General features: G+C 40.3%; 2 protein-coding genes across 11 annotated transcripts in view; one reads left to right on the plus strand and one right to left on the minus strand.

Moving 5' to 3' along the window:
* Positions 1-2,068: 2,068 nt before the first annotated feature.
* LOC136674788 (kinesin-like protein KIF2A) lies at positions 2,069-23,148 on the plus strand. Of its 6 annotated transcripts, none has more exons than XM_066650996.1 (22): positions 2,069-2,270; positions 6,264-6,358; positions 6,851-6,979; positions 7,231-7,285; positions 8,429-8,533; positions 10,328-10,428; positions 11,157-11,252; positions 11,410-11,464; positions 11,572-11,734; positions 11,820-11,910; positions 12,034-12,097; positions 12,176-12,267; positions 12,372-12,514; positions 13,537-13,741; positions 14,017-14,127; positions 14,470-14,537; positions 16,283-16,396; positions 16,844-16,991; positions 17,276-17,377; positions 18,450-18,585; positions 18,831-18,878; positions 23,014-23,148. In XM_066650996.1, the coding sequence occupies exons 1-22, from the start codon at positions 2,210-2,212 to the stop codon at positions 23,076-23,078; spliced, it is 2,247 nt and encodes a 748-aa protein (XP_066507093.1). In that variant the 5' UTR covers positions 2,069-2,209; the 3' UTR covers positions 23,079-23,148. The 6 variants fall into 6 exon arrangements, with proteins under 6 accessions (XP_066507093.1, XP_066507095.1, XP_066507097.1 ...); XM_066650998.1 differs by having other exon boundaries at positions 16,283-16,366; XM_066651000.1 differs by lacking the exon at positions 16,283-16,396.
* Positions 23,145-25,987, minus strand: part of LOC136674786 (membrane-associated phosphatidylinositol transfer protein 2) — a 71,938-nt gene continuing 69,095 nt past the window's right edge. For all 5 annotated transcript variants that reach the window (XM_066650995.1, XM_066650993.1, XM_066650994.1 and 2 more), the window contains one exon: positions 23,145-25,811. In XM_066650995.1, the coding sequence (XP_066507092.1) occupies positions 25,461-25,811 (351 nt within the window). In that variant the 3' untranslated portion in view covers positions 23,145-25,460. The remainder of the gene's footprint in view (positions 25,812-25,987) is intronic.

Consider the following 25,987-nt stretch of genomic DNA (forward strand, 5'->3'; position numbering starts at 1 on the left):
CCAATGATTCCAGGTAGGCTCTGGACCGACCACGACCCTGAACTGGATAAGCGGTTACAGATAATGAATGAATGAAGGCAGAGAAGCTCTATGTTAATTGGACTTCTTCTTAGGGCAGTCTGGGAGTGGAGCACAATTTATTTGACAGGAAACACTACTTGTTCTGCCTCAGACTTCTCAGCAGCTACTTCTTCCACCAGCTTGTGTAGCAGAGACAAACAGTTTTAGAACAAAGCACTCTCTTACTCTGTTCACACTGTTGGCAGAATCCTTGATGGCCTGTTACCTGCACATGAACAGGTGAGCTGCTTTGTAAAGATAATCTTTTCCTCATAGGGGGAAAATGGAGAACAGTTACGCCTCCATCCTCCAGAAAATTAGCTAGCTTAGTTCTAGAGAGTCATTAATGATTCCATGCTTCCATTCAGATATCAAGCTAAATTTGTCTTTAGGAGCTATTTGACACAATCATTAAGCACTTTCTAGTCTAAAAGTATGGCACATAGCAGATGTAAGTAGAGGCAGTCCAGTTTTATCTGCCTTGCAGAGTTGAACCTTGCTGGTCCACTGTGGCACACACCCTAATGCTGTCAGTAAAAGAACCCTCCCATGTATTCAGATCACCAAGCCCCAGAATCCAGCTCACACAGACTCAAGAAGACTCAGCATACAAGCCTATGAACACACTGAACCACACCTTTGCCTGATAACCCCAACTCTACAAATAGACTGGGGACCTCGCCGTCACCCCTGGCGCACGTCAAGCACCTCACAAACAAAGCACCTCACAAACAAAAGGTGAGGAAGCGCACTCTGGAAAATAAACACTGTGTTACAAGACTGTATTCAAATATTAACCATTCTATGGCAAAATCCACCAGAAGAAAGGTCACTTTGTGGGCTGCGTTTAGGGGTTGTCTCTGTACAGTGCCTGCAGCCAGCAAAGCTTCTCTGAACATTTGTCAGGTCCTATTTTTTAAGATTATACTTCTTACAAACATGGCCTTGTAGACCATGTGGTGATTATTTTGTTCATACTTTACACACAGTTTTATCTTCACAACTGTGGTCTGAGCTTTGGTGGCCTTCTTCAACACGCCTGTCCAGACACTCTTCTCTCTTTGCATTTCACTTGGGGAAGAGCATGGTTGAGAATGGATGGGCATCAAGGTGGCTGCAATTTATAATGTGAGCATTCCCGAATCATGACAGTGGTTAGTCCATCAGTTGCAGAGGGCAATTTAGGACTTCTTGTGAGATTCCAGTTTCAGAGGACCAGGGTTACAGAAGTAAACCTACACCTTATTTACTTATAAGGTGTCCCGATATGTTTTTTAAGAATTAAGCATTTTTTTGTGTAATGTATAATTGTAATTAAATTGTAAGCATTTATCCTGCTGTTTTTCTCCTTCTGTTGCTTAGTACTAAAAATTACAATTGCCTTCTCATTCAACAAAAAAATAACATAAAAGTTCAGTTTGAAAACGGGAAGTGAGAAGAAGCTTTTTTGCAATTATTTTTCATTGTACAACATCTTCTGCATTGAAATTATCTGTGGCAGTGAACACACCCCCAGAGCAGAGGGCGGCCATCCCTGTCGTCCAGGGGCAATTATGGGTTCCATGCCTTGCTCAAGGGCACTTCAGCCGTGGATTGAGGGAGGAGGACAGTGTTGTTGTTGTTGTGGGAGTTTTGGTTTAGGCAAATTAAAGACATATTTTGACGTTAGTGATTAGAATAGCAATGCTTTAATTTTAGGTTACATTTCATTTAAGAATAAAATGGCAATTGTCATTTTTAATACTACAAAAGAGTTACCATAAAATGATACACGTGCAAGAGAATGTTTGAATATTGAAAATCAATTCTTGTTCATAAAATCCCTTTAAACGTATTTAAACACTTTATATACGATTATGGCTTATGTATTTGTATATAGAGCATAGTACGGTTATTAAAATAATAGAGAACCTATTTAATAAAAGATGTAATAAATAAATAAATGAGTGAAAAGTCTAGCATTTTGATTCAAGTTTCTCTTCAGACGAAGAGGTTTGTTTGGCACATGCGCAGACCCGCTCTCTCCTGTCCCTGTCCCTCTCCCTCCTCCCTCGTTCTCCCGGTCTGTGCTGCCTGCGCCCAGCAACTCAGCTCAACGCCTCGTTAAAGCCCCTAAACACTCACAAACAGCGCCTTTTACACATGAGGCATGGCGGGCATATTCGGGAAGATCCTAATCGGTATTTATGTGGAAATCAAGCGCAGTGACGGTGAGTGACCGGCTGTGTGTGAGAGAGACTGTGTGAGTGGTGGAGAGAGGATGCGGCGAGAGAGGAGCTCGAGCGGCAGCAGCAGCTTTGTTGCCCGGTAACTGCGGCCTCAGCGGATGAGGCTTAGCTAAACACGCTAACTAAACCAAAGAGAGCACAAAACTGGAGCAAAGCAGGCATTAGAGACAGCTGTGTGGCTCAAAAATATGAAAATACACATTGTTATATATATTATCCCTCTGTGCTTTGTCTTTAAGTAAAGCTGTGGCTTTTCCTGTCTCTGCTGCATCGTGCTAACCCCGTTAGCATAACGTTAGGTTACTGACGAAAACGCCCATCGCCTGCAACAAATGGCTTAATGAGTTTCTAACGGGCGGATAGCACCAGGCACATCAGCACGTCTTATAGGCGTCCAGTTAATGGATATAATTCAGAATTAAAGCGAGCCTAGTTGTGTTTCTTTAGCCTTGATTATTCCAGTGTCCGCCCTTGAATAAACCGGCTCATGTGTCCTAGTGTCTATGGAATGGGTGATGCTGGTCTTAGCTGGTGCAAGGGAGACATCATCTGTACAAGTCTAACATCAGTGTTATAGTTCTAAAAGACACTAATCTATATAATGAAGAAATGTTATCAGCACATTTAATATTCTACTGATTGGAATCTATAATTAAACATTTTCATTTCAATATGAAGACTATTCAAGCATTTTATTTTGAATAATATTCCTCATTAATTAGCATTGCGTAAAGTTTCAGTCAGGTTTCCTTCAAGTTTTAATCTAAAAACACAACGGTTTTAAAATTACAGTAGAGGAGTGTGATTATTTTATTGATACATTTAGGAAGCTGTACATTTCTCTGAACAAATTGTTCATATCTTTAGTGCTTAAAGAACATGGACTGACTGTGTTTCCTTCAGTATAAAATGCAGAATAAATATGATTTATTTTTTTGGTTTGATTTTGAGTTTTTGATGACGGATTTCAGGTCACCAGCTTAGTGTAAACAGCCAGTAGCTCTAAAATAATAATATATATAAACCAGTGTATGTTTTGTTAGTAAAGACGGTCCCATGTTATTGATGTAAATCCTTGAGTAGCAGCAGTTTTAAAACATTTTATTAAACGTGAGTGTGTGTGTGAATCAGTGAGTGAGTGAGTTAGTCAGTTCCATAAGGAGCATTGCACCTAAAAGCAGTACAAATGAACTAAATCCCTCTGAAGGTAGGTGCCATGTTTGCTGTGTCATATTTTATTGTGTATTGCATGAATGTCTTTAAGTATGATGTCATTCTTCCCCCCAAAACATTGTAAATTGCGCTGGGAAAAAATGATAAAGGCCTGTAACTTTATAGTAATTTAATTTTTTGAAAATAGTGTACTTTAAATCAATTGTAATATTGATAAGAATATTTTCCCTAAATCATTCAGTCCGTTATATTGGTGAGGTGGATACATACATTGGTAGGTGGATTGGCAACTCAAAAGTGTCCATAGTGTGTTGCCCTGTGAAGGACTAGCACAGTGATACTGAACTCATATGATAATTGCCAAATAACAGCTTAAATATGATTGTTATCAAATACATTTGACCAATACTTCAATCAGATATTTATTTATATATATATTTTTTACTCTGAAAAAGAATTTGAACTTTTGCCTTATTCTTTAACATTGGCTTATTCTTTTTGAGACAGCTCCACAACCAGCCCTGTCAGGCTGAAATTTGATGGATGTATATAGAGGCACGAGATATATTAACTTACTGAAAGGGCCACATTAACATGGAATAGACTTTTATGTTCGATTCTTGCTATGGCCTATTTATTTTTATTTTATAAATTGGCCTATTTATTTTTCTGCGTATTGTTTGTGGTAGGGGGTGGCTCCGTGGCACAGCAGGTAGTGTCGCTGTCACAGCTCCAGGGACTTGGAGGTTGTGGGTTCAAGTCCCGCTCCGGGTGACTGTCTGTGAGGAGTTTGGGGTGTTCTCCACGTGGGTTTCCTCCGGGTACTCCAGTTTCCTCCCATGTTTCACAAACACACATTGGTAGGTGGATTGGCGACTCAAAAATGTAAGTGTGTGTGTGTGTCTGTGAAGGACTGGTGCCACAATGATTCTGGCTAGGCTCCAGACCCACTGGGACCCTGAACTGGATAAGCGCTTACAGACAATGAATAAATGAATGAATGTGTGTGGTAGATGGCTTAAAATGGTTAAAAAAAACTGAGAGGCAACAGCAGATATAATCAAAATGTTTACAGAACTAGCATCAGACATTGAATATATGTGTAAAATAATGAGAATATAAATTATTATATATATTCTGACACCACCTTCAGCATCAAGTAAAATTTGTCATTGCAAATGCACAAACTTTGTAAGTTCCTTTGGACAAATGACGTCTGCTGAAAGGTTGGAAGAGTAAAAATTACTTTTGGGTAAGAACAATGGCCATTTAATGGAAAGTAAAACCATATCAAGCATGAGTTCAGCAGTTAAAAAATTATGCATAAATCTGTAATCACAGGAATGACTTTAAGAAAGAAAAAAAAACTAAATTAAGGTTAATGTGGACATAACTTTGGTTGCTGCATAAATTTAATTCAATCTTTTCTCTAGCAGGGTGGTTAAAAATAGGTAGAAGTACAAACATTTCTAATAAAAAATAAATAAAAAACACATTTCTCTTCCAATACCAATGAACTACTCCCACAGAGCATCCAATAATGTTTTTGTTTTCTTATTAACTGAAAATGAATGCATGGATTACACAAAATATCCAGAATACATTCCAGCGATGTAATAAAAATATAACAATTAGAGCCTAGCCATTCATGAAATGTGCTGAGATTAGCGTAGGTCCCAATATATGATAAAGAGATAAAATATGAGTGTGCACTGTGTCTTATCCAGGGGGTCTGATTCTCCCTTGTTGGCCTAATATATTTATAGTTGAACAAATGCATATTAAGTATTTTTTAAAGAAAAATAGCCATAGCCTTTTTCTCTTGTATTTTAGAGACTACAAATAGTTTTCTGTGCACTCAGGAAATAGCACTAAATGGCTTAATAACTAGCTTTCATACAGACAACAGCTTTGGCATGATTGCATGGGGTACTACAAAGCTAGAAAACATTGTAGAGTGCACCTGCTGCTGTACACTGGTGTAAAAAAGCTTGCAGCTGCAAATATAAGAGGATCGTTTGTAGCATAGCACATAAGCCTGATCTAATAGCTATTTAATTAAATATAAATAATATATGGTTTGCAACCATATGGATAGTCAACAGATTGTTTAATACTAGGGCTGCATGATATAGAGGAAATAATGTATATTGAAAATGTTACTATGAATTGCAAGTTATGCTTCACAATTCATTAAACACGTATTGCCAAGTCTTTATGTGAGATGTTTACAAATAGGCATGGAACATTATTATCACCAAATGTATTTTTTACATTTATTAATTAGTATGAATACTGTAATGAATCTGAGATTTGTTAGAATTCTTACAGCCCAAATTAAAAAGCTTTGCAGTTTGTTAAGAATTCAAAGATGTTAATTTATTATAAAAGTTGTATAGTCCTGAGTATGACATTCCGTGATTTCTGTAGTTTTACATTTTTAACCTGACAATCTAATGTACATACGAATGTACTGGAGCTTGTAGAGATTTATCAGTTATAAACTTGTATTACTGAACATTTAGGACATTACCATTTGAATGGTAGATTATATTATATTTTATTATTATTTTTTCTTTCTTTTTTTGTGATGCAGGTGCTTGTTCAAAATTTAAATCTTTGTCGTGATGTCTAACATCCTTTGTTATCTTTTTTTGTCATTTCTCATTTACCTTTTGTTGGAATTTAGACATGAGAATTTAGAACACCAGGGCATCTACAAAACCAAGACCCATTTATTCATGGTCACTGACAAGCCTTTCCTGGGAAATCCAGCTAAAGTTCAGTGTCGTCTTATTGCAGGGCGAATACATCAAGCCATGGTCACCTCACTTAATGAAGATAATGAAAGTGTCACTGTGGAATGGATAGAAAATGGAGACACAAAAGGCAAAGAGGTATTTCACTTGTTTTTACCCTGTTATTGTCTCAATGTTTGTCTCTTTTCACTGAAAAATATTACAGTAGGAGCTATTTAAGACTTTATCATAGCATCATAACAGGTATTTCACTGAACAGAAGACATGATTAGTGGTCCAAGTTTGTTTTTTATCTACCACAGTCTGTTTTTGAACATGCAAGTTGACCGTTATCTCCTTTGCTACTGGATTTGGCAAATACTGATGTGTTAGATAAGGATAGAAAGATTTTGTTATTTAAAGCACCATTTGTATCTCTGCCAAATAACCTGATAATCCTTCCACTGAATTTAAAGAAAGAAATTCCAAAGCTGGTTTTGTGAATGTTAAGTGCACATATTTTAGCGTTGTGGTTTGTCTGTCTTGTTTGCTAGTAAGCTTCCTCGACAGTGTCTCATCAATTTGTATAGTGTGAGTTAATTATAAGATTGGACTTTTTTTTTTTTTTTTTTTTTTTCCTTTCCTGAACAGATTGACTTGGAGAGCATTTTTGCACTAAATCCAGATCTTGCACCAGATGAGGAGATTGCACAAAGTCCAGAAACTCCTCCTCCAGCCTTGTCAAGTTCTGTGAAAGTTAATAAAATCCCCCCCAGTAAGGTTAGTGCCATGCTCATACTGCATCGTAAATTGTAGTTATTGCTTTAAAGGGAAGGGAATATAGTTTGATTAAATATGTAATGGTTTAGCACGAACTGACGGCTTGTTTTTTTTAAATGCATTCATATAAATATAAACTCCTGCTTTGCTGCATACTGTTCTGCTTGTAGTGCACATCACACAATGCACTACCCCTCTGTGTATTTATTTGATGTAAGAAATAATTTTATTTTCCACTTTAATACATACAGAATCGTCGGACTGTGGCACCACCCAAGAATGAAACACCTGCGAGGGATAACAGAGGTAAACCCATCTATGGTAGAGTATTAATAAAATTGATTTCATGAACAGTAATTTCACTGATATTCCACAACAATGATATTTAATAGCTTGGTGCTACTGGAGTATTTTAGCATTGTTTTAAATGCCTTAGCCAGTTGGATTAGCCATAAGAGGGAACTGAGCAAAGGTTCCCAGAATTCAATCTTACCAGATTGGTTTCTGAAGTCTAAAATGAGCTGTGGTTGGAATGAGTGATCCAGGAGCACATCACTGTTAACACGGATAAAAAAGAGCATAATCCACTTTAATATTTGCTAATTTAAAAACTATGACCCACCGCGACCCTGAACTGGATAAGCGGTTACAGATAATGAATGATTGAATGAATGAAAAAAATCTATGTAGCCTTCAGTGAGCTTTCATGTTTTTTGAAACCCACAAGGTCCATTAAAGAACAGAAATTTGTAAACCCCAAAAAGATACTGTTGTTGAGCAAGTTCAGTTTATGATGCGTTTGCTGTTAAGGACACGCTGTCAGATTCATGGAAGTAAGGACTGTGAATTAGCTTGAGGTGAATTAATTCAAGAAAAAACTTCATTACCTCCTCTATACAACAGCAGCTGGCTGGATTTGGACGTCTGGAAACAAATCTGTTTTAAAGATACAAATGACTGCGTTAATGAGCTTGACTCTGAGGGTGTTTAATTAAGAACATCCAAATGAGTCTCGTAGGCTTATAATGAGAAAATAAAACAATTAACAGGAGAATAGTGGGTAATAATAGGTGAATTAGAAAATCTTGGACCAAGAGCAAAGCCCTTTTATTTATAGATTGTAATCAAGTGATAAAGGCAGTGGCAATATTCAGTGCTTTGCATCAGTGACACTCTGTGTCCTTGTTGCCCAGATAAATCAGGTTTGGAACTTATTTTTTTAACTACTGGTTGTCATTGCCATAGCAGCAATTTTCAAAAATCGCAGTCATTTCAAGATCCAGGATTTTTAATTTGGACAGGATGCTGAATACACAATAATGCATGTGTAGCAGTTATATGCGTTCAAGCAATGTTTGCGCTGGTGACTCTTACTATTGCAGTCAGTTCTGAATTTCTGTTTAACTTAGTGTTGGTTTTAATTAATTGATATATTTATTTATTTTTTAGTTATAGGTACAACAAGGGCACGGCCCAGCCAGCAGACAGAACAGACTCCACCTGCTCCAGCTCCTCCTCCCATCCAGCATCAGACCCTGCAACAGCAGCAGAATGGTACAACCACACAGCATATGCCAATATAGTATAAAAAAAACCTAGAATACAGCGATTTAGCACAGCATAGAACAGAATGGACTTATAGTCCATATGTACAAAAAGTACAGCATTGCATTACTTTGTACGTTGCTTTGCCACATCATAGTATAGAATTGTATGAAAGAACGGCATACCTCACTAAGGGTGGGTCATATAGTAAATATATATTTACCGATACTTAATTTATTTGATAAGTCTTAGTGCAGAGCATCTAGTGGCACTAGCTTATAAATTTAGCTTGTAAAGTCACACTCATGTTTAACAAAATATTCCACAAATATTCAGCTTTGTATCACTGACAGTAGTGTAACATGTTTTTTATTTAATGTTAATTTTAATTTAAAATATATCATTTAAGATAATCATATCAGGGATTTACGTCCACACAGATGTTTGTTACTTTATATTATATAAATATATATATATATATACATACTGCTGCTCTCAGTGGGCATGTTTAAAGTTATGACGAAGAAAGTAGTTTGTGGCCTCTTGAGTGTAGAGTATATCAATCTCACAAAAGACAAAAAAAAAAAAACATAGTGGAGTAGAGCGCTTTCCGAACACTGAACAATGCTGCTCTGTCTCTATGGAGAAAAACAAAAGAGGCATTTAGAGTTGTTCCTCCGAGATGTTCCCTCTTGTCCCTATTGTTCAATCGCAGTCCTCCTAGTGGCCCTAGCCAATGCCTCATATGTCACAATTTGAGTTTAGTTGGGTCAAAAAAAAGTATTTAGACTCCCAAGGGATGCAGCGCTCGCAGCATTGGAACTGTCATCCATAGATCGCCTATTTGAACCTTACTGATACATCAGCCTAAAGCTGGAAGTTCAATGCAGCACAACTCCCTTCTCCCTTTATCAAAGTGTGCACAGTGCTGGTCAGCATCTGTTGGCTGATGTGACAAATATGGGCACTTGGCACGTTAGAGGCATGTCAAAAAGAGCCAGTGTCTGGTTTCAGGTGTCACAGAGGAAGCACATGCTTGCCGTCACCCACCCCGTTTGGTGGTATTGTGAGGGAGTCCTAACTAATGTGGTACAACTGGTGCCAACTTGTGAAAATTCTACAACAACTTTAGTGTAAATGCATTTTGTTAAAGAGGTATTTAAATACTAAAAAATACCTCTGTGGCATGAATTATTTTTCAAAATTAAATTCCAGATGGCGGCACGGTGGTGCAGCAGGTAGTGAAAGGTACAGCAATCTCTGTGAATGTGCTGGCATAGGGAGATCCACCTGGCACATTGGCTTTCAGAGTTGATATAGCCTACACAACTGATCAATTTCTTTAAGTGGAGCTCTAGTTTTTTTTTCTATACATGTGAAATAAGTTTTGGGGGCGTCACGGTGGCGCAGCAGGTAGTGTCGCAGTCACACAGCTCCAGGGATCTGGAGGTTGTGGGTTCGATTACCGCTCCGGGTGACTGTCTGTGAGGAGTTGGTGTGTTCTCCCCGTGTCTGCGTGGGTTTCCTCCGGGTGCTCCGGTTTCCTCCCACAGTCCAAAAACACACGTCGCAGGTGGATTGGCGACTCAAAAGTGTCAGTAGGTGTGTGTGTGTGTTGCCCTGTGAAGGACTGGCGCCCCCTCCAGGGTGTATTCCCGCCTTGCGCCCAATGATTCCAGGTAGGCTCTGGACCCACTGCCACCCTGAATTGGATAAGTGGTTACAGATAATGAATGAATGAATGAATGAATACATTCCAGATTGTATGAGTTAAAAATTTAATGTACTGTTACGTTCATTCAGCTCGCAGGAAGTCGAACTGTGTAAAGGAGGTGGAGAAACTGCAGGAGAAGCGAGAGAGGAGGCGCCTGCAGCAGCAGGAACTGAGGGAGAAGAGAGCGCAGGTACAGGAGGAAAAGATTACATGATATTTCCTGACTAAAACCAAAATCATATATTCCATTTTCAGTTATTGAGTTCTACATGTTTACATGTAGAACAAACACAGTGCAATAAAATGCAGGGGGAATAAGAAGCATGCAGGGAAATGAGTACTGTATTACTGAGGGCATAAAACGTTTAACAAGACAAAGGGATGTAACAGAATACACAAGTTCTATAGCTTCAGTACCAAGGCTACATACAAAAGTGAGAGTAATGCTGAAACTGAGCACTTACAATAAAGTAAGATTAAAGTGCCAGGGTGCTGTAAATGGTAGATCTCGGTGAGTCAGAAGGAACTTCGTCTACAATCGTAACCACGTACAGACAAAAACAAAAAGCATTTTTGTTCTCTTGAGTTCCAACTGTGTGCTTTGCATTATGCCATTGGTTGTTTTGTGTTTTTGTATTAAATGGTTTGGGCCAAGGGCGTAGAATTATCATGGATGGAAGGGACCTGTCCCACCAGTATCCAGCGATTATTGATTTGATCCCCTCAAAAAACAAAAAAAAAACAGCGACCCCGTTCTGTCAATGTTTCATTAACCTAGAGGTGCAGAAAGGGTTAAATCACGTTCTCTGGTGGTTGGTGTAGATTCATAGGTCCCCACCAATGTCAAGAACAAATCTACACCCTTGGTTTGGGCAGTTGCTAATATGGCCTTAAAATGATCTTTGATGCTCCAAACAGGAGGTGGATGCCACAATGCCGAATTATGAAATTATGTGTATGATTCGGGACTTCAGAGCAAGTCTCGACTACAGGCCACTGACGACTGCTGATCTGGTGAAAAATCTGATATTTTCTTTAAACACCTGTGATTGATTCATATACCGTCCTGCATGTGAATGTGAATCTTATTTTAAACAACGTTGTTAACAAGATGTGTAACAAGCACACGTTCCACAGCAATACATTGATTGACATATCTGTCTTTTCATAGATTGAGGAGCACAGAATATGTGTTTGTGTCAGGGCACGGCCACTGAACAAGAAAGGTAAGTAATGAGTAGCATTAAAGAAGCATTATGTTTTACTGCATGAATACATTTCTGATCACGGTTTATGGAAGACCCAATAACTTAGTGTGAATCTTCTGTCACAGAATTGTCCTCAAAGGACCTGGATGTCATTACCATTCCCAGTAAAGATGTGGTTATGGTTCATGAACCCAAACAAAAAGTGGATTTAACAAGATACTTAGAGAATCAGACATTTCGCTTTGATTACGCTTTTGATGATACCACCACGAACGAAATGGTTTACAGGTCAGACTTTTCTTTCTGCCACCAAAAGAGCTGATAAGAAGCATATGCCGCATGGTTTTAAAGAGCGGACTGCTTGGTCTTTCAGGTTTACGGCCCGGCCACTCGTAGAAACCATATTTGAGAGGGGAATGGCTACGTGCTTTGCCTATGGACAAACAGGGAGCGGTAAAACTCATGTAGGTATCATTTATTAATCTTGGTAACAATAAGCACATTAGAGGCTTTACCAGAAAGAACCTATTTTCTCCAAGGGCCATTAATCCCAGCCCAAAATGTAAATGAATTTTGTTCGGTTTCAGACAATGGGAGGTGATTTTTCAGGCAAAAACCAAGATTGCTCTAAAGGAATATATGCTCTGGCAGGTGTGTTTGGAGCCCTTTATTCAAAATAGTAAAAAAATAAAAGTGTAAAAGTCTTAATCTGACTTTATTTCTTTGCAGCACGAGATGTTTTTCTAATGCTAAAGAAACCAAACTACAAGAAGTTGGACCTCCAAGTGTATGCTACATTCTTTGAAATTTACAGTGGGAAGGCAAGTTTTCAGTTCAAAATTCCTCCTGATATAAATGTGTAAGATTTTATCACAGGCATCATTCAGTCATGTGAGTTCATGACATATTTTTGATGTATGTGTAGGTCTTTGACCTTCTCAACAGAAAGGCAAAGCTGCGAGTTCTGGAGGATGGTAAGCAGCAGGTGCAAGTTGTTGGATTACAGGAGCGTGAAGTCAAATGCACAGAAGATGTCCTTAAACTTATAGAAGTAGGCAACAGCTGCAGGTATAAACCTTTTTTTTTTCTAAATCGTATTCCCTTTTTACATCACCTTCAGTTAGTTTATAATTTCTGATGCTGGACTACCCCAGTCAGTTTCCCTGTCTTTAAAGGCTAAGTACCACTTAATGGACCTCCATGAATATTTCACATTATTGTAGTTACTGACATATATACGTATGAATTAAAATGAAAATAGCAGCTTAATTTGCTTTAAAACTGACAATTTTATTAAACTGACGGGAAAACCCGAGCTCGCTACGGAAATTCTTGAACGCAACCGTGACGCAACCATCACTGGTGGACAACAGCTGAACAACGCCGCGGTAAAACACCGTTATGACTGACTGTTATGACAGTATCTAGCTAAATAACCAACATTATTCATGACAATAGCCTAGCGATAAGCTAAACTCAAATTTAGAGGTACCTTTCGTTGGTGTCCTTACATGCCCATATTGTTGGAAAAGCGCCAGTGAAATGAGCTACAGATAACGGAGTGAGCGAATGGTCCTTTCCAAAGTGCCCGTTTAAAGTTGACAAATTTAGTCCATTTTCTGGATATTTTGGGATCTTTGGGTCATTTGTGCACAGATGTCCCACTGTACATTGAATTATTGCAGCCAAAAACAACACACATTTTTGTCATTATGCATTAAATTAAGTGCCACTTCTAGAGTTGTTGTCCACCATCTACGTCACAGGCAAAACGTCTATAGAGTTTCCGAACACCGTTGGGGGAGGTGGGGGACCAACAGTCTTTTAAACCTTATTCCTTGAATTAGTAAGAAATAACATGTTTTCTGACTCTCAATAAACACAAGTTAGGAACTCAAACTCCACTGTATTTATTTGTTTGACACTTTCATATCGCTGGTGCTTAGCCTTTAAAACATCCTCTTAGAATAAGGAAGAATTAACCCTTTTGTTTGTAGCTGAAGTTGTATCGGAGCAGAGGAATGAACAAAATACATCTTCTCCTACTTCTTTGTCTCTTAGCTTAATCTGCTGTATTCTTTCTACCTCAGAACATCTGGACAGACCTCAGCCAATGCTCACTCATCACGTAGCCACGCCGTGTTCCAGATCATTCTAAGGAGGAGAGGCAAATTGCACGGAAAGTTCTCCTTGATCGACCTTGCGGGCAATGAGAGAGGAGCGGACACATCAAGCGCTGATCGTCAGACTCGCCTCGAGGGGGCGGAGATCAATAAAAGTTTACTGGCTCTTAAGGTTGGTCTACACACTCACATATACCAGTCGTATGGAAATGTTTTGGCGCCGTGTCTTATTGATTTTTGCTGTAAAATGTAAGTACAGACCTTTAGAGAGAACACACTTATTTTTAAGCACACTCATATTTTCCATTATATTAAACCAGTTTGATTTATAATAATTTAAAGATTTAAAGAAAGTTTTCAAAACACAGCTATACACGGTCACATACTTGATATGAGGTCTGCTTGACATTCAATTGCTGTGCTTCCACTGAACTTTGTGCTCAACAGGAGTGCATCAGAGCCTTGGGTCGCAATAAGCCTCACACTCCATTCAGAGCTAGTAAGCTTACCCAGGTTCTGCGAGATTCCTTCATCGGAGAGAACTCCAGAACATGCATGGTGAGATATGTCTGTATGTTTGCCACATTATGATGTGATATTATCAGTCACAGAAATCTGTTTACTGTATGTTTTGTAACTTCTCAGAGAAGGAGAAGGAGATCTGATGTAGTAGCAGATTTCCACTTTTTATCTTCTTGGAAATCATTGAAATGAGCGCTGCAACTTCACAGAGTATCCATGAATACTCTTTATTAGCTCAAACACAAGGATGATTTAGAAAAGCTTTATTTAATGAACTGGGAATAATATCTAAAGCAATTCCCAGCATGGTTCTAAGTTAGAGGAATGGATCATTTTATTGTAAACTAATCATTAATAATTTAAACGTTTCCTCTGCAGATTGCTACTATTTCCCCTGGTATGGCTTCCTGTGAGAACACACTGAATACACTGAGATATGCCAACAGGTATGTGCTCTGGAATATATATAGAGCTAATCTTGCCTGTAAAAGAACATAATCCTCCTTATCGCTTTTAAATGAGCAAATCTGTGTTAAGCCCTCAACCTTTTTAGTAACTAGCCTGGTTATTAGACCAGTGAGCTTGGAGGATTTGTTTTTCAAGCGACTAAAAACTAGTCCAAGAGTTCGGATTCCTATCCATATAAATCAGTAAATTTCTTTAAGAGTTTAATACACAGTTAAATGCAAAAGGTATTTTGTTTTCATTTTATAACAGCTATGTTCTACCTGTACAGAGCACATGTGCCAGACAGTTTTGTTTAAAAGACTTGTACATGTATATGTTGTATTTTATACTTGTTTTCTACCAGGTAGTGATGTGCATTGTGCAAGTGTCTGAGCTGGGACTTTCATTAAGAGCAAGAAATATCGAAATGTACTAAAAGTGCAATAGGTTCAGCGCAATAGGTTGTTTGCAGATAACGTTACCTCCCTGCGTGAACTGCAGATGGTGGGCTTGAAGTGATTTTATCGCACAGGGAGCTCTGAGACGCTCTAAAGAACCATGTGGATTGTATAGTTTATGGTCGATCAAAATCATTTCAACTGAAATCACAAGGACCTTGTATCAGTTACCTAAAGTTGTTGTTCGTGAGGGAGAAAAATGCAAAAATTTGACAGAAAAACCTCAGTTCAACAGCTTGTGACACCATCGCCTGCGGTCAGGATGAGACTGAAGGCAGCTTCTTAATCTGAAGTTTGAATTTAGTTGTGTTTCTTGTGCATATTGTTTTAAGTCTATCTCCAGTGCACAGCCACAGTAATACAGCTTTGAGGCTGAAGTTTAATTCGGCAGTGTCCCGTTTCACCTTAAACGGTGTTGCAGATGCCATGTACCTGCCACACCATTTAAGGTGGAATGGAAAGCCTGATGGTGCTGTCTATGAGGAGTGTGTTTTTTATTTTGCCCAGTTCTCTGGGTGCTGTGGGTGTCAACTAGTAATGGACTTAAAACCTAACATTACTTTAAAAAAACACCCATAACATTAACTTCGAGAGGCAGTTAAATGTCACTCTGCATAAACATCACCCCCAACATGTGTTGTATTTATTTATTTTTTTGTACATTTCTATTGTGATGTCACTTAAACAAACAATACAGGCTCCTCGCCTCAGTCTCCTCCATTTTGTTTTATTCCTCCTGCCCTCCATCTGCTTTTTGCGGGGCGTCTGAACCACGTGACTGAAAACAACCTATTATCACAAAGTCTTTGTATGTTGTCACTCAAGATAAGAACACTAGCTAGCTTAAATCACTAGCCGTGACTCGACAACAACCCAGAACTAGTTCAAGGAAGTCTCAGCCTCAGACTCCATCTGCACAGTCGTAACATCTGATGTTTATTGCATGCTAAGCTGGCCACAACTGTCTAATGGCAGGCAGAACTCTCTTTACTTTTGTAGTTCTGTTATGTGATGGGGAACAGACACAGGCATTCAACCAGGGTACAGCTAGGCTTTTTTTATAGTATTAACCACACCTTTCACACTGCCTGGTGGACAATTGGAAATACTGGATCACTAACCGTTAGTGGATCATTTAAAACGGTGTATATGTAGGAATGTAGTTACAATATCAGCTGTGTGTCCTGTTCACCTTTGAGTATGCCATTCTAATGATGAGGTTCTGTATTCTTCTGCTCACGGGCTCCTCTCTTTGTCCCCCTGGCTGTGTATGCTGACCATGTCAGAGTGAAGGAGTTTGGGATAAGTCCCTCAGACATCCCCTTCTCTCAGGGGGGCGGCGGCCGCTCTGAACTTTCTCCCACCTACGAGTACGATGACTTTGCTTCCTCACCCAGCAGGTCTCCCTTTTTCCACCTCACGCACGCTTCTTTAAACGCTTCCTGACTCCTGTTTTTCTGTTCACTTAAACTGTATTAATGAGTTGCTTTCATTTCAGTGTGTGAATGCTTTTGTGTTGTTTCCACCGTCTGATTTACTGTTGTTTTATTTTTTATTTTTCCTGGGTTTTATCACTCTCACCAGTGTTGCAGTTCTGCGTAACCTCATTTTGGCATGTTTTAACCATTTTCAGTTCGGCAGAATCAAGGCTTGTGTCCCCATGCTTGTGCCGTAATGACCTAATGCAAATGTCATTGTCATCTGACACTGTGTGAACTAATGAGGAGCCTTCAGTGATCCTCCTCATTTACATTCATTCATCACCTGTCCATGAGTCATGACATTAGCACATTGCTCTTTCACAGTGGTGATACAGAGTTATGATTCTCTCTGTCTCTGTGGTAAAGGGTGAAGGAGCTAACTGTTGACCCCAGTGCGATGATGGAGGGCCGGACAGGAGGACACCAAATGACCCAGCTGGACGTGTTGGAGGCGCAATGGGGAGTTGGCAGCTCTCCACAGAGAGATGACCTCAAACTGCTCTGTGAACAGAACGTAAGAGAAAAGTTGACAAGGACATTCTGACCACTTTCTTTTGAAGACACATCTGTTTTCCCTGCACACTGTACTTATCCAGAGGTGTAAATGATAAAGGTCCCTTAGTTTTTTCTCTATATACAGTGTTAATATCACCACATCACTTAAAACAAACCTAAAATCTCAAATGAACTTAAAAAGAACATCTGTTATTTGACACAGCAGTGTCAGTCGTTCTGGACACTGAAATTTTGTAAAACCACTAAAACTTTTAATCCAGTTTGTAATTTGTGTGTCATTAGGAGGAAGAGGTTTCCCCTCAGCTCTTCACATTCCACGAGGCTGTGTCCCAGCTGGTGGAGATGGAGGAACAGGTTCTGGAGGACCATAGAGCAGTGTTTCAGGTACTGTTTAGCAATTGTGTGATCACCTTTCACAGGATTTCATGATGACAGCTAAGGACAAAACGAATGTCAGCACCTGGCTCCACCTTCTTCATGTCTTTTATTCTGTGGTTGGCTGGAGGTCGTTTCACACCGAGCCACATTAAGTTCCAACAGCTGTTTGAAGAAGTGGCACCATAACCATTAATTTTTACAGTTATTACCATTTTTATTTGTAAAACCTGATTTTCATAAGTAATGATTAGTAGTGATTTTTAAAGTACCAGTAAATAGCGTCACGTCTTATCGTCCTAAACCTGCCACAATGGCCTTGAAGACACTGTTGGGTTTTCTGTGTGTTTTTGCCTGTGCCTGGGTTTTTATAGCATTGTTTTATGTTTTTTTTTTTACATGTGAGAGCACTGTTCATGGAGTTTCATTGCTCTTATGCAAAATAAATAAGTACTCACTGAGAACGCTGCTTGCACTTTCACTGCACACTGTTTATTTTGTGTGCTCAGAAACCATTTTTTGCTCATACATTCGATTTTCAGCACAGTAAATGTTTGCCTTTGCGTGAGGCCGACATGTGGCAGTAAGTTTCTTTGGCCAAACTACATGAAACACCCAAAGTCTAGTGGGATTAGGTGGGAGCTGGATTAAAATAATAGAGTTAAGCCTAGTCCTGGACTGTGTTCTCCTTTCAATGGAAAACCACAATTCAAAGTGCTGTGTAGTCCAGGACTAGGCTTAATCCCTGTCTGGGAAACTAACCGCATAACTCTGTTATTACAGCATAGACTTTGGCTCCCTCCGGCCAAAAATCAGCAACATTTGTCCCACTCCCACCTGCAACGTAGACATTTCGACAGCTCCTGCACTCACACGATTGGTTAACTCCCTGTCTCCGTGCAGGACGCTGAAATGTAGTCACATGTAGTAAGATACGAGTCCTGTGGGACAGTCCTCCTAATATAAACAATCCGAAAGCTGACTTACGATAACACTGTGTCCTTTAAATCTTGTTCTCTCTGAAGTTGTGATCTGATAGGGTTGACTTACTTCTTTCCTGTGTTTCACTGTTCCACGGCAGGAGTCCATACGCTGGCTCGAAGATGAGAAAGTTCTTATAGAGATGACCGAGGAGGTGGATTACGATGTGGAATCTTATGCTACACAGCTGGAGCAAATTTTAGATCAGAAGATTGAAGTATTAACAGAGCTCAGAGGTAACAGAACATGGGCTTTTCTCCACATTATTTACAAAAGCATTAGCTTCAGACGCCTCTGTCAGCTTTCACCAACTGTCCTTGTGCAGTATTCCTTTATAAGCCATATATAATATCAACTGAATAGCCTTTATATAACTAGGTTGAATATACGATACTCTGTACGGTGAAATCTGGGGAAGAACTCACTTTGTGTGTACGTGCACCATCGTGACTAATGTCATCACTTTTTTCTTATGAAACAGATAAAGTGAAGGCATTCAGATCTACTCTTCAGGAAGAGGAACAAGCGAGTAAGCAGATCAATCCCAAGCGGCCACGAGCTCTTTAAGTCGCCCCAGTCCTCGTCCCGTCCTCTAGCCTCTCGACCCTGTTCTCTCAGTACTGCTTCAACATGCAGCCGCTAAAAGAGAAAGTTTTTTTAAGCTCGTCACCCTCAAACTCCATATACATGCGTAACATTAAAGTTGGTGTTGTGACCGTTCCTTTTCATTTCCAGGAGGGTTAATAAGCACATTTTGAAGCCTAATTGTATAGTATTAAAATTAATTTATGTCCACACTAAAATTACTTTTATAATACTCTACAATGGAAGGCCAGGTTATGTAAAGGGTATTAGTAAAGAGACATTTTGAATTAATGCATGCACATACCAGCTATGATTGTACTTATGCATTCTCCTAGACCTGACCGTGTTCACCCATTGAACCTGTAAATACGACATTTTCATTAGAAACAGCTGCTTTTAAAATGTATACTGACTCCTCGATTTACAAAACAGTGGCATTTACTACAAAGGGATATAGCTCTAGGTGGAGAATGGCTTTCAGAAACACTATAAAAAAAAAAGAACAAAGAAAAAACACTGAAGAAGGGTAAACTGCATGATCCATGAGGAACATCTAACGTCATGTTTTATCAGTATGGAGATTTACACTTAAATACATTCCAGTCTTACTTTAGATCCTTCCTCTCTGTAGCCAGTGGAAGTGGAGGTGGATGAGTAGAATGTTGAACTGTAGTCAATAAGGGGTGGACATGAGTGAATTTGGCTTCTTACTCTGTTAAAGACCCCAGTGGCGATACCAGGTTTTCAGAGATAGTAGGAGAGATGCTGAAAAGCAGGCAGTAGCTTGAAGCTTTAAAACCCAGCCGGGGACGGGGGGTGGGGGGTGTACTCGCTCAGTGGTCAGTTCCAGAATGTTTCCGATACTCTGCCTAAGGGAAGTGTGTGTGATTTGATGTGAAATGGTTCATTGTAGATGAATCTCACTTTTTTAGAGCAGTCCTGATGAGAACCGTCTTCAACAGGAATAGGGGCATTTACTAAACAGGAAGACCGATGACCAGTGAACTGAAATGTCTGTATTTTTCTGTGTTGTACAAAGGAAAACGCGAGTCCAAATGGTAGAATCAGGCCGGCAGCTATTCATAACTGTTTCACGTATAGCTTTGTGTGAGCCAACTTTTCATGGCATTAAATTTGTGACATCTGGTTCCTATCACCACTGCTCTGAGAAAATCTGACTCAGCAAGGTTCTCTACAGTGAAGCAGTTTTCACATTCACTCAGAGTTCTCCAGAAATATCAGTGGAGTTTAGCTCTAAGGCAAAAGCGAAGGTTGAACCAACAGGAAGGTCCCTTGTGTCTTTTTGCGCTGGACAGACTTTACTTTGGGCTGAAGCCCTGGAATATCCCCTCAGCTGCTCCTACAGTATTGGGGAACCCACACTCACCCGGCGTGGGGTTAGAACCTACCACACGGACTAAAGACTGACATCGGCGAAGACCCATTTAGTCACATTAAAGCGACATTAAAAAGGGAAATGTTTTTTTGTCAAATGTCTATGTTTACCTTCAATGGAAGTTAATTCCTCAGAAGGGTTAAATTACTTGACACTTGTAGATACAGTCGTATCTTAGATATGTAAATCGAGGAATCTGTGAACCTGTGGATGTTCTTATCTCTGTTGCGTTACTGTAATCGCCAGTGTACTGATTTATTTTTTTTCTTTGTTATTTTTATATGCACCCTAAGCAGTGTTCACTGTTTTTTTTATTTTTATTTTTGCTACTGTATTGTCACAGAAGCAACCAGAATGACGTTCTGACATCTTTCCTTCTATTAATCTTGTAAAAAAACAAAAAAGGAGATTCATCTCATTTTAAAGCTGTTTTTAAAAATAGGAAAGATGAACAGTTCTGATGTACGGCACTGATCCTGGGAGTAATTGCTGCAGTGTAAAACTTTATGGTACTCAGTGTGTGTGCGTGTGCGTGTGTGTGCACATCTGACGTATTGCTGGCTTAAAGAATAAAGAAACACATGACGACTGGATCCATAACTGACTGAGCTTCATCATCTGCTTCATTGTGGTACACCAGCAAATATGTTCACGTGTTAAAACACGTCACTCAAGAAATCCTCTTAGGAAACTGAGCTAGTGGCTCAGTGAAGTGGTTTGTTTGAGTTAAATGTAGTTGTTACTGTGATGCTCCTGCGCTTTATGAATTACAGAACAACTCGAATAGCTGTCCAACTGCATTTAATCCACATTACATACAATAACACAGAGCCGAGCGCGGCACGAAGGCATAAATCTCCAGAAAACACTCCTCCACTGATAAAGTGTCAAAAACCTTGGAAGCAGTTCACCGTTTATGGCCGCAGTGTGGTATTTAGAGAGAATACGGTTTGAAAATGGGAGACATTGTGAGAAACAACGAATTTGGACTGAATTAGAACAATGAGCAGTAAAAAAACAACATGAAATGTGAATTCCTGGACAGAGATCTTTCTCTGCTGAATGTAACTCTCTGTATGAGCAGGAGAGCGGATGATAAAACATTCAAATGCATTTAGAATAATTCAGTACTATGTTTTGGCTATAGTTCAGTATTGGTACATTCTCAGATTCTATTTTCATATTGTGCTGTGCTTCAAAGAATCTAATGACCTACAAGTAAACTCTTATTCACAAGTAATGACTATTCTACACAGAGGACAGTGTGTTCAGAATGTTACTTTAAAAATGACCGAGTGGTGTATGTAATTTCACTCATTCATTCATTATCAGGTGGTGCAGCAGGTAGTGTCGCAGTCACACAGCTCCAGGGATCTGGAGGTTGTGGGTTCGATTCCCGCTCCGGGTGACTGTCTGTGAGGAGTTGGTGAGTTCTCCCCGTGTCTGCGTGGGTTTCCTCCGGGTGCTCCGGTTTCCTCCCACAGTCCAAAAACACACGTTGGTAGGTGGATTGGCGACTCAAAAGTGTCCGTAGGGGTGTGTGTGTGAGTGAATATGTTTGTGTTGGACTGGCGCCCCCTCCAGGGTGTGTTCCTGCCTTGCGCCCAATGATTCCAGGTAGGCTCTGGACCCACCGCGACCCTGAACTGGATAAGCGCTTACAGATAATGAATGAATGAATTCATTATCAGTAACCGCTTTTCCAGTTCAGGGTCACGGTAGGTCCTTCACAGGGCGACACACACACTTAGACACTTTTGAGTCACCAATCCACCTACCAACGTGTGTTTTTGGACTGTGGGAGGAAACCAGAGCACCTGGAGGAAACCCACACAGACACAGGGAGAACACACCTCACAGACAGTCACACGGGAGCAGGACTTAAAGCCACAACCCCCAGGTCCCCGGGGCTGTGTGACTGCAACACTAACCTGCTGCGCCACCGTGGCGTCCTTGTATATAATTTGCAATAAATAGTTGAAATAACAATGCTCAATGGCAGAGGTGTCATTAAAAATATAGCCATCCATCGATTATCTGTAACCCTTATCCAGTTCAGGGTCGCGGTGTGTCCAGAGCCTACCTGGAATCATTGGGCGCAAGGTGGGAACACACCCTGGAGGTGGCACCAGTCCTTCACAGGGCAACACACACTCACACATTCACTCACACCTATGGACACTTTTGAGTCGCCAATCCACCTACCAACATGTTTATGGACTGTGGGAGGAAACCGGAGCACCCGGAGGAAACCCATGTGGACACGGGGAGAACACACCAACTCCTCACAGACAGTCACCCGGAGTGGGAATCGAACCCACAACCTCCAGGTCCCTGAAGCTGTGTGACTGCGACACTACCACCACCGTGCCACCCTCATAAAAAATATATTTTTTCATGTTTTCTTGCCTTTTACAGTCTAACTAATTAACCCTGGTTTATTTTTTTTTTAAATGTCCAAATTAATGTCACATGAGAAATTGATCATAATGAAATGTAGGCTGCTTATGGGGTGTGACATCCATACACTGCAAACACATCCATACACTAACCCCCAACACTAACATCTTGGAAATGAAAAGCAAATGATTATTAAATAAACAAACATAATTGGTTCATATTCCTTTGGAAATGTATCATTTAATGGACAGTGAGTTTGACTTTCCTCCGTGTTTTTACACAGCTTGTAGAAGTTGGACGTTGGCGTACATGTGGAGAGGTGCTCCTCCTCCAAGCACATTCATATAAGAAGAGCATGTCACTTGTGTGCCCAAGACTGATTGTCTGTGCTGTGGTGTCTTTTGTGATTTTATTAGAGACAAACTGCAATGGTGTGCATGTCCTTGGTCCTTAAGAAATGACTCAGTCATATGACAAAAATAAATGCAATGCATGAATACAATAAAATCTGAACTATACAGAACTTCTACATAAATAATCCTTGACCATACATTTCCTATGTAGTAAAATGTACATGTTTACAATATCTACACGGCCTTTATTCCCACACACACCTCAGTCAGAAACATCCACTCTTCCTTCTAACCACCTGAATCCCCTCTTTTAAAACGAGCGGCTGTATCCAAAACCTCCCAGCGATCAATTAAAATGTACAGCTCTAAGAGAATCCTAATTAAATACAATGGAGAGTCATCTAAGCTAAGAGCAGTTTTCCAGTATCTTCCCCAAGAAAAAAAAACAATCCAATCTGTATACAGTAAATGGCTACCACTGATCATGCCATCAGATCTAAAAACAAGTAAAATCACAGCTCATGATTAAAAGAATATACTGCAACAGTTCTATAGATTTCACTTACATATGAACAGTATGCTAGAGCACTGACTTTTAAAGGACTTCATGTCGACCTGAAACAATCTAAATATTATAAACATTATACATGTTATTATACCGTCCAAACGGAATAGTTCTTTATAGCTTATGAGCTTCTGTGTGTGTGCGTGTATGTGTGTGTGTGTGTGTGTGTATATATATATATATGTACACAGACACACACATTTATGCACACAACTTAGCTTAAATACTCAGTATACTCAGCAGTACAATACAAAGGAAACATTGGATACAGCCTATGACTTTTTCTGTTCCTAAGATCTGCCTATTTTTTGGCACATTTTTGACAGGTTTAATCCTCACATTGGAGATATATACTAACATGTGCACGCGCACTCAAACCCTGCCATAAATTAATTGGTATCATGCACTACAAGATAACAATATGTAGCAACATGAGATGGTAACAATGTTCTCCACTACGGACTAGTGCAAAAATAACAATGAGGTTATACAGTTGAGTAACTACAGCTTCAGAAAAAAGAAATAGTTTTGGCCATTGGTTTGGATCAAGTGTCGCCAGTTGTACTTTAACTCCATGATTTCCCCCACGAATGAAAGCCATAGAAGTGTGAAAAATTGAAGGAGAAAACGAGATTTCTCCTGTTTGCTGAGAACTGTCCCAGCCTGGTCTCAATGTCCACTGGCAGCTCCTACTTCAGCGTTGCTTATTGTCTCGGATCTGCTTGACCAAAGGGCTGTGACTGAAGAATGAGGAAAGCAGCAGACCCGGGTGGAGAGAAGTACAGGAATTCTGAGGAAAGTGGCGTGGAGGCTCAGAAGGATATTTTTTACTTGGCTGTGTAAACGGCATGCTGCACCAGGGAGATGGGAAAGCCAGCACTAAACATGCCTGAAGAGTTTTACAGGAGGAGTGGGGACCACCCTCTAGTGGTGTCCAAGAGGTATTGCAAGCAGATGGCCAGATAAAGGGATTGTTGCCAAGTACAGATTGAGTGTCACAAAAAAGGCCAGTGTCCTTGGTTATAGCCCGAGAGCAGTGCTCACACTCTGTCTCTTTAATGCTTTTGTGGTAATACATTGTTGAGAAGTTAAGGCCTCTGATGACCTGTAGGCCATGCTAAACGCAAATCACGACATGGAGGGGTTCCAACTTCAGTCCTTATTGCCAAATGCTGCAGGGCTTTTGACAAGAACCTCCAGGAAGAGTAGAGAGAGAGAGAGAGAAAGAAAGAGAAAGGGAGAGCACAAAAGGAAATGGGCTACCAATTGGCAATACAGGAGTGGGGAATGTGGCTATTTGAAGTGGCTTCTGGGATTGACCATGGCCGGCTCAATTGTCCATGGCTGCCCTGAGCACATGAGAGGGAGGCACGTATTTACAGAGGGAAAAGATGTTGGTGGACACCAAGTTGGGAGAACTTTGCGACATTCCTGAAGAATGGATTCATTGGGAGAAGTCCAAAATCCATTTAACCCTTCCAGTGTAGGTGCAAACAGTACATTCATATGGAGAGGCAAGGGCCGGCGTTCCATGACCCAGAGCGAGGCTTTAAGGCATGAGATTTCTTGTTTTGAGTTTCAATGAAACAAAATCTCCTCCCCCAATGCCACTCTTGCTACATTAGAAAAGCTGTTCTGGTCCCGAGTCCTTCCCATTCCCCGTTCATTTCCTTTTCTACTTTTTTCTTTTTTGTAAATCACCCACCCTCCAACCTCAAACCCACCCAATCCGGATTCCTCACCTTCTACCCGATTATCTGCAGAGGTCCAGTCTGAGCTCCATATGGTCGTTTAACCCGTTAAGGAGAGCTACTACTTTGGGCTCAGTGTGCCTCCCTCCAGCTTCCCTGATCTCCCCCAGCAGCCTGCTGCGATGCTCATGCTCCTCTGGGCGCGCTCTGCCCGCTCCCGGTCGAATTCTGATTGGCTCTGTGCTCTCTCAGGACGTCCCGTGTGCGTGGGGGCTGCGGCCGAGGCTGAGGGGGCTGGTTGGGAAGAGATGGTGCGCAGCAGATGGTTGCGTTTGCGCAGGAAATCGCCACTGCCGCCCAGGCCGAAGCTGCCCTTACGCAGCACCATGCGAGCGCTGCCGGTTTTAGCAGGACGCGAGCGCTGGATGTACTCCAGCTGGGACAGGTGAGACGCGTAGCCATCAGAGATGAACTGAGGTGTGAGTAAAAGAGAGAGAGAAAAAAGAAAGGGAACAAAAAGTACAAACAGTGAGTATCAACAAGACTGCTAGAGAATAAATGGAAGATGACAAGACTGTTCAGTAAAATGACAATTGCCTTCTAGGTACTCCCCCAGCCTTTAATTTTCATTGAGCATTTTTGTCTGTA

This window comes from Hoplias malabaricus, chromosome 18, assembly GCF_029633855.1.
Source record: "Hoplias malabaricus isolate fHopMal1 chromosome 18, fHopMal1.hap1, whole genome shotgun sequence".
Classification (NCBI taxonomy): Eukaryota; Metazoa; Chordata; class Actinopteri; order Characiformes; family Erythrinidae; genus Hoplias; species Hoplias malabaricus.

What these genes read in the sequence shown, in the direction of transcription:
- LOC136674788 (XM_066650996.1), top strand. Translation starts at nt 2,210, where the DNA reads ATGGCGGGCATATTCGGGAAGATCCTAATCGGTATTTATGTGGAAATC. An exon ending in ATAAAATCCCCCCCAGTAAG is followed by an intron (nt 6,980 to 7,230) that starts GTTAGTGCCATG and finishes TAATACATACAG; the next exon opens with AATCGTCGGACTGTGGCACC. An exon ending in AGGAATATATGCTCTGGCAG is followed by an intron (nt 12,098 to 12,175) that starts GTGTGTTTGGAG and finishes ATTTCTTTGCAG; the next exon opens with CACGAGATGTTTTTCTAATG.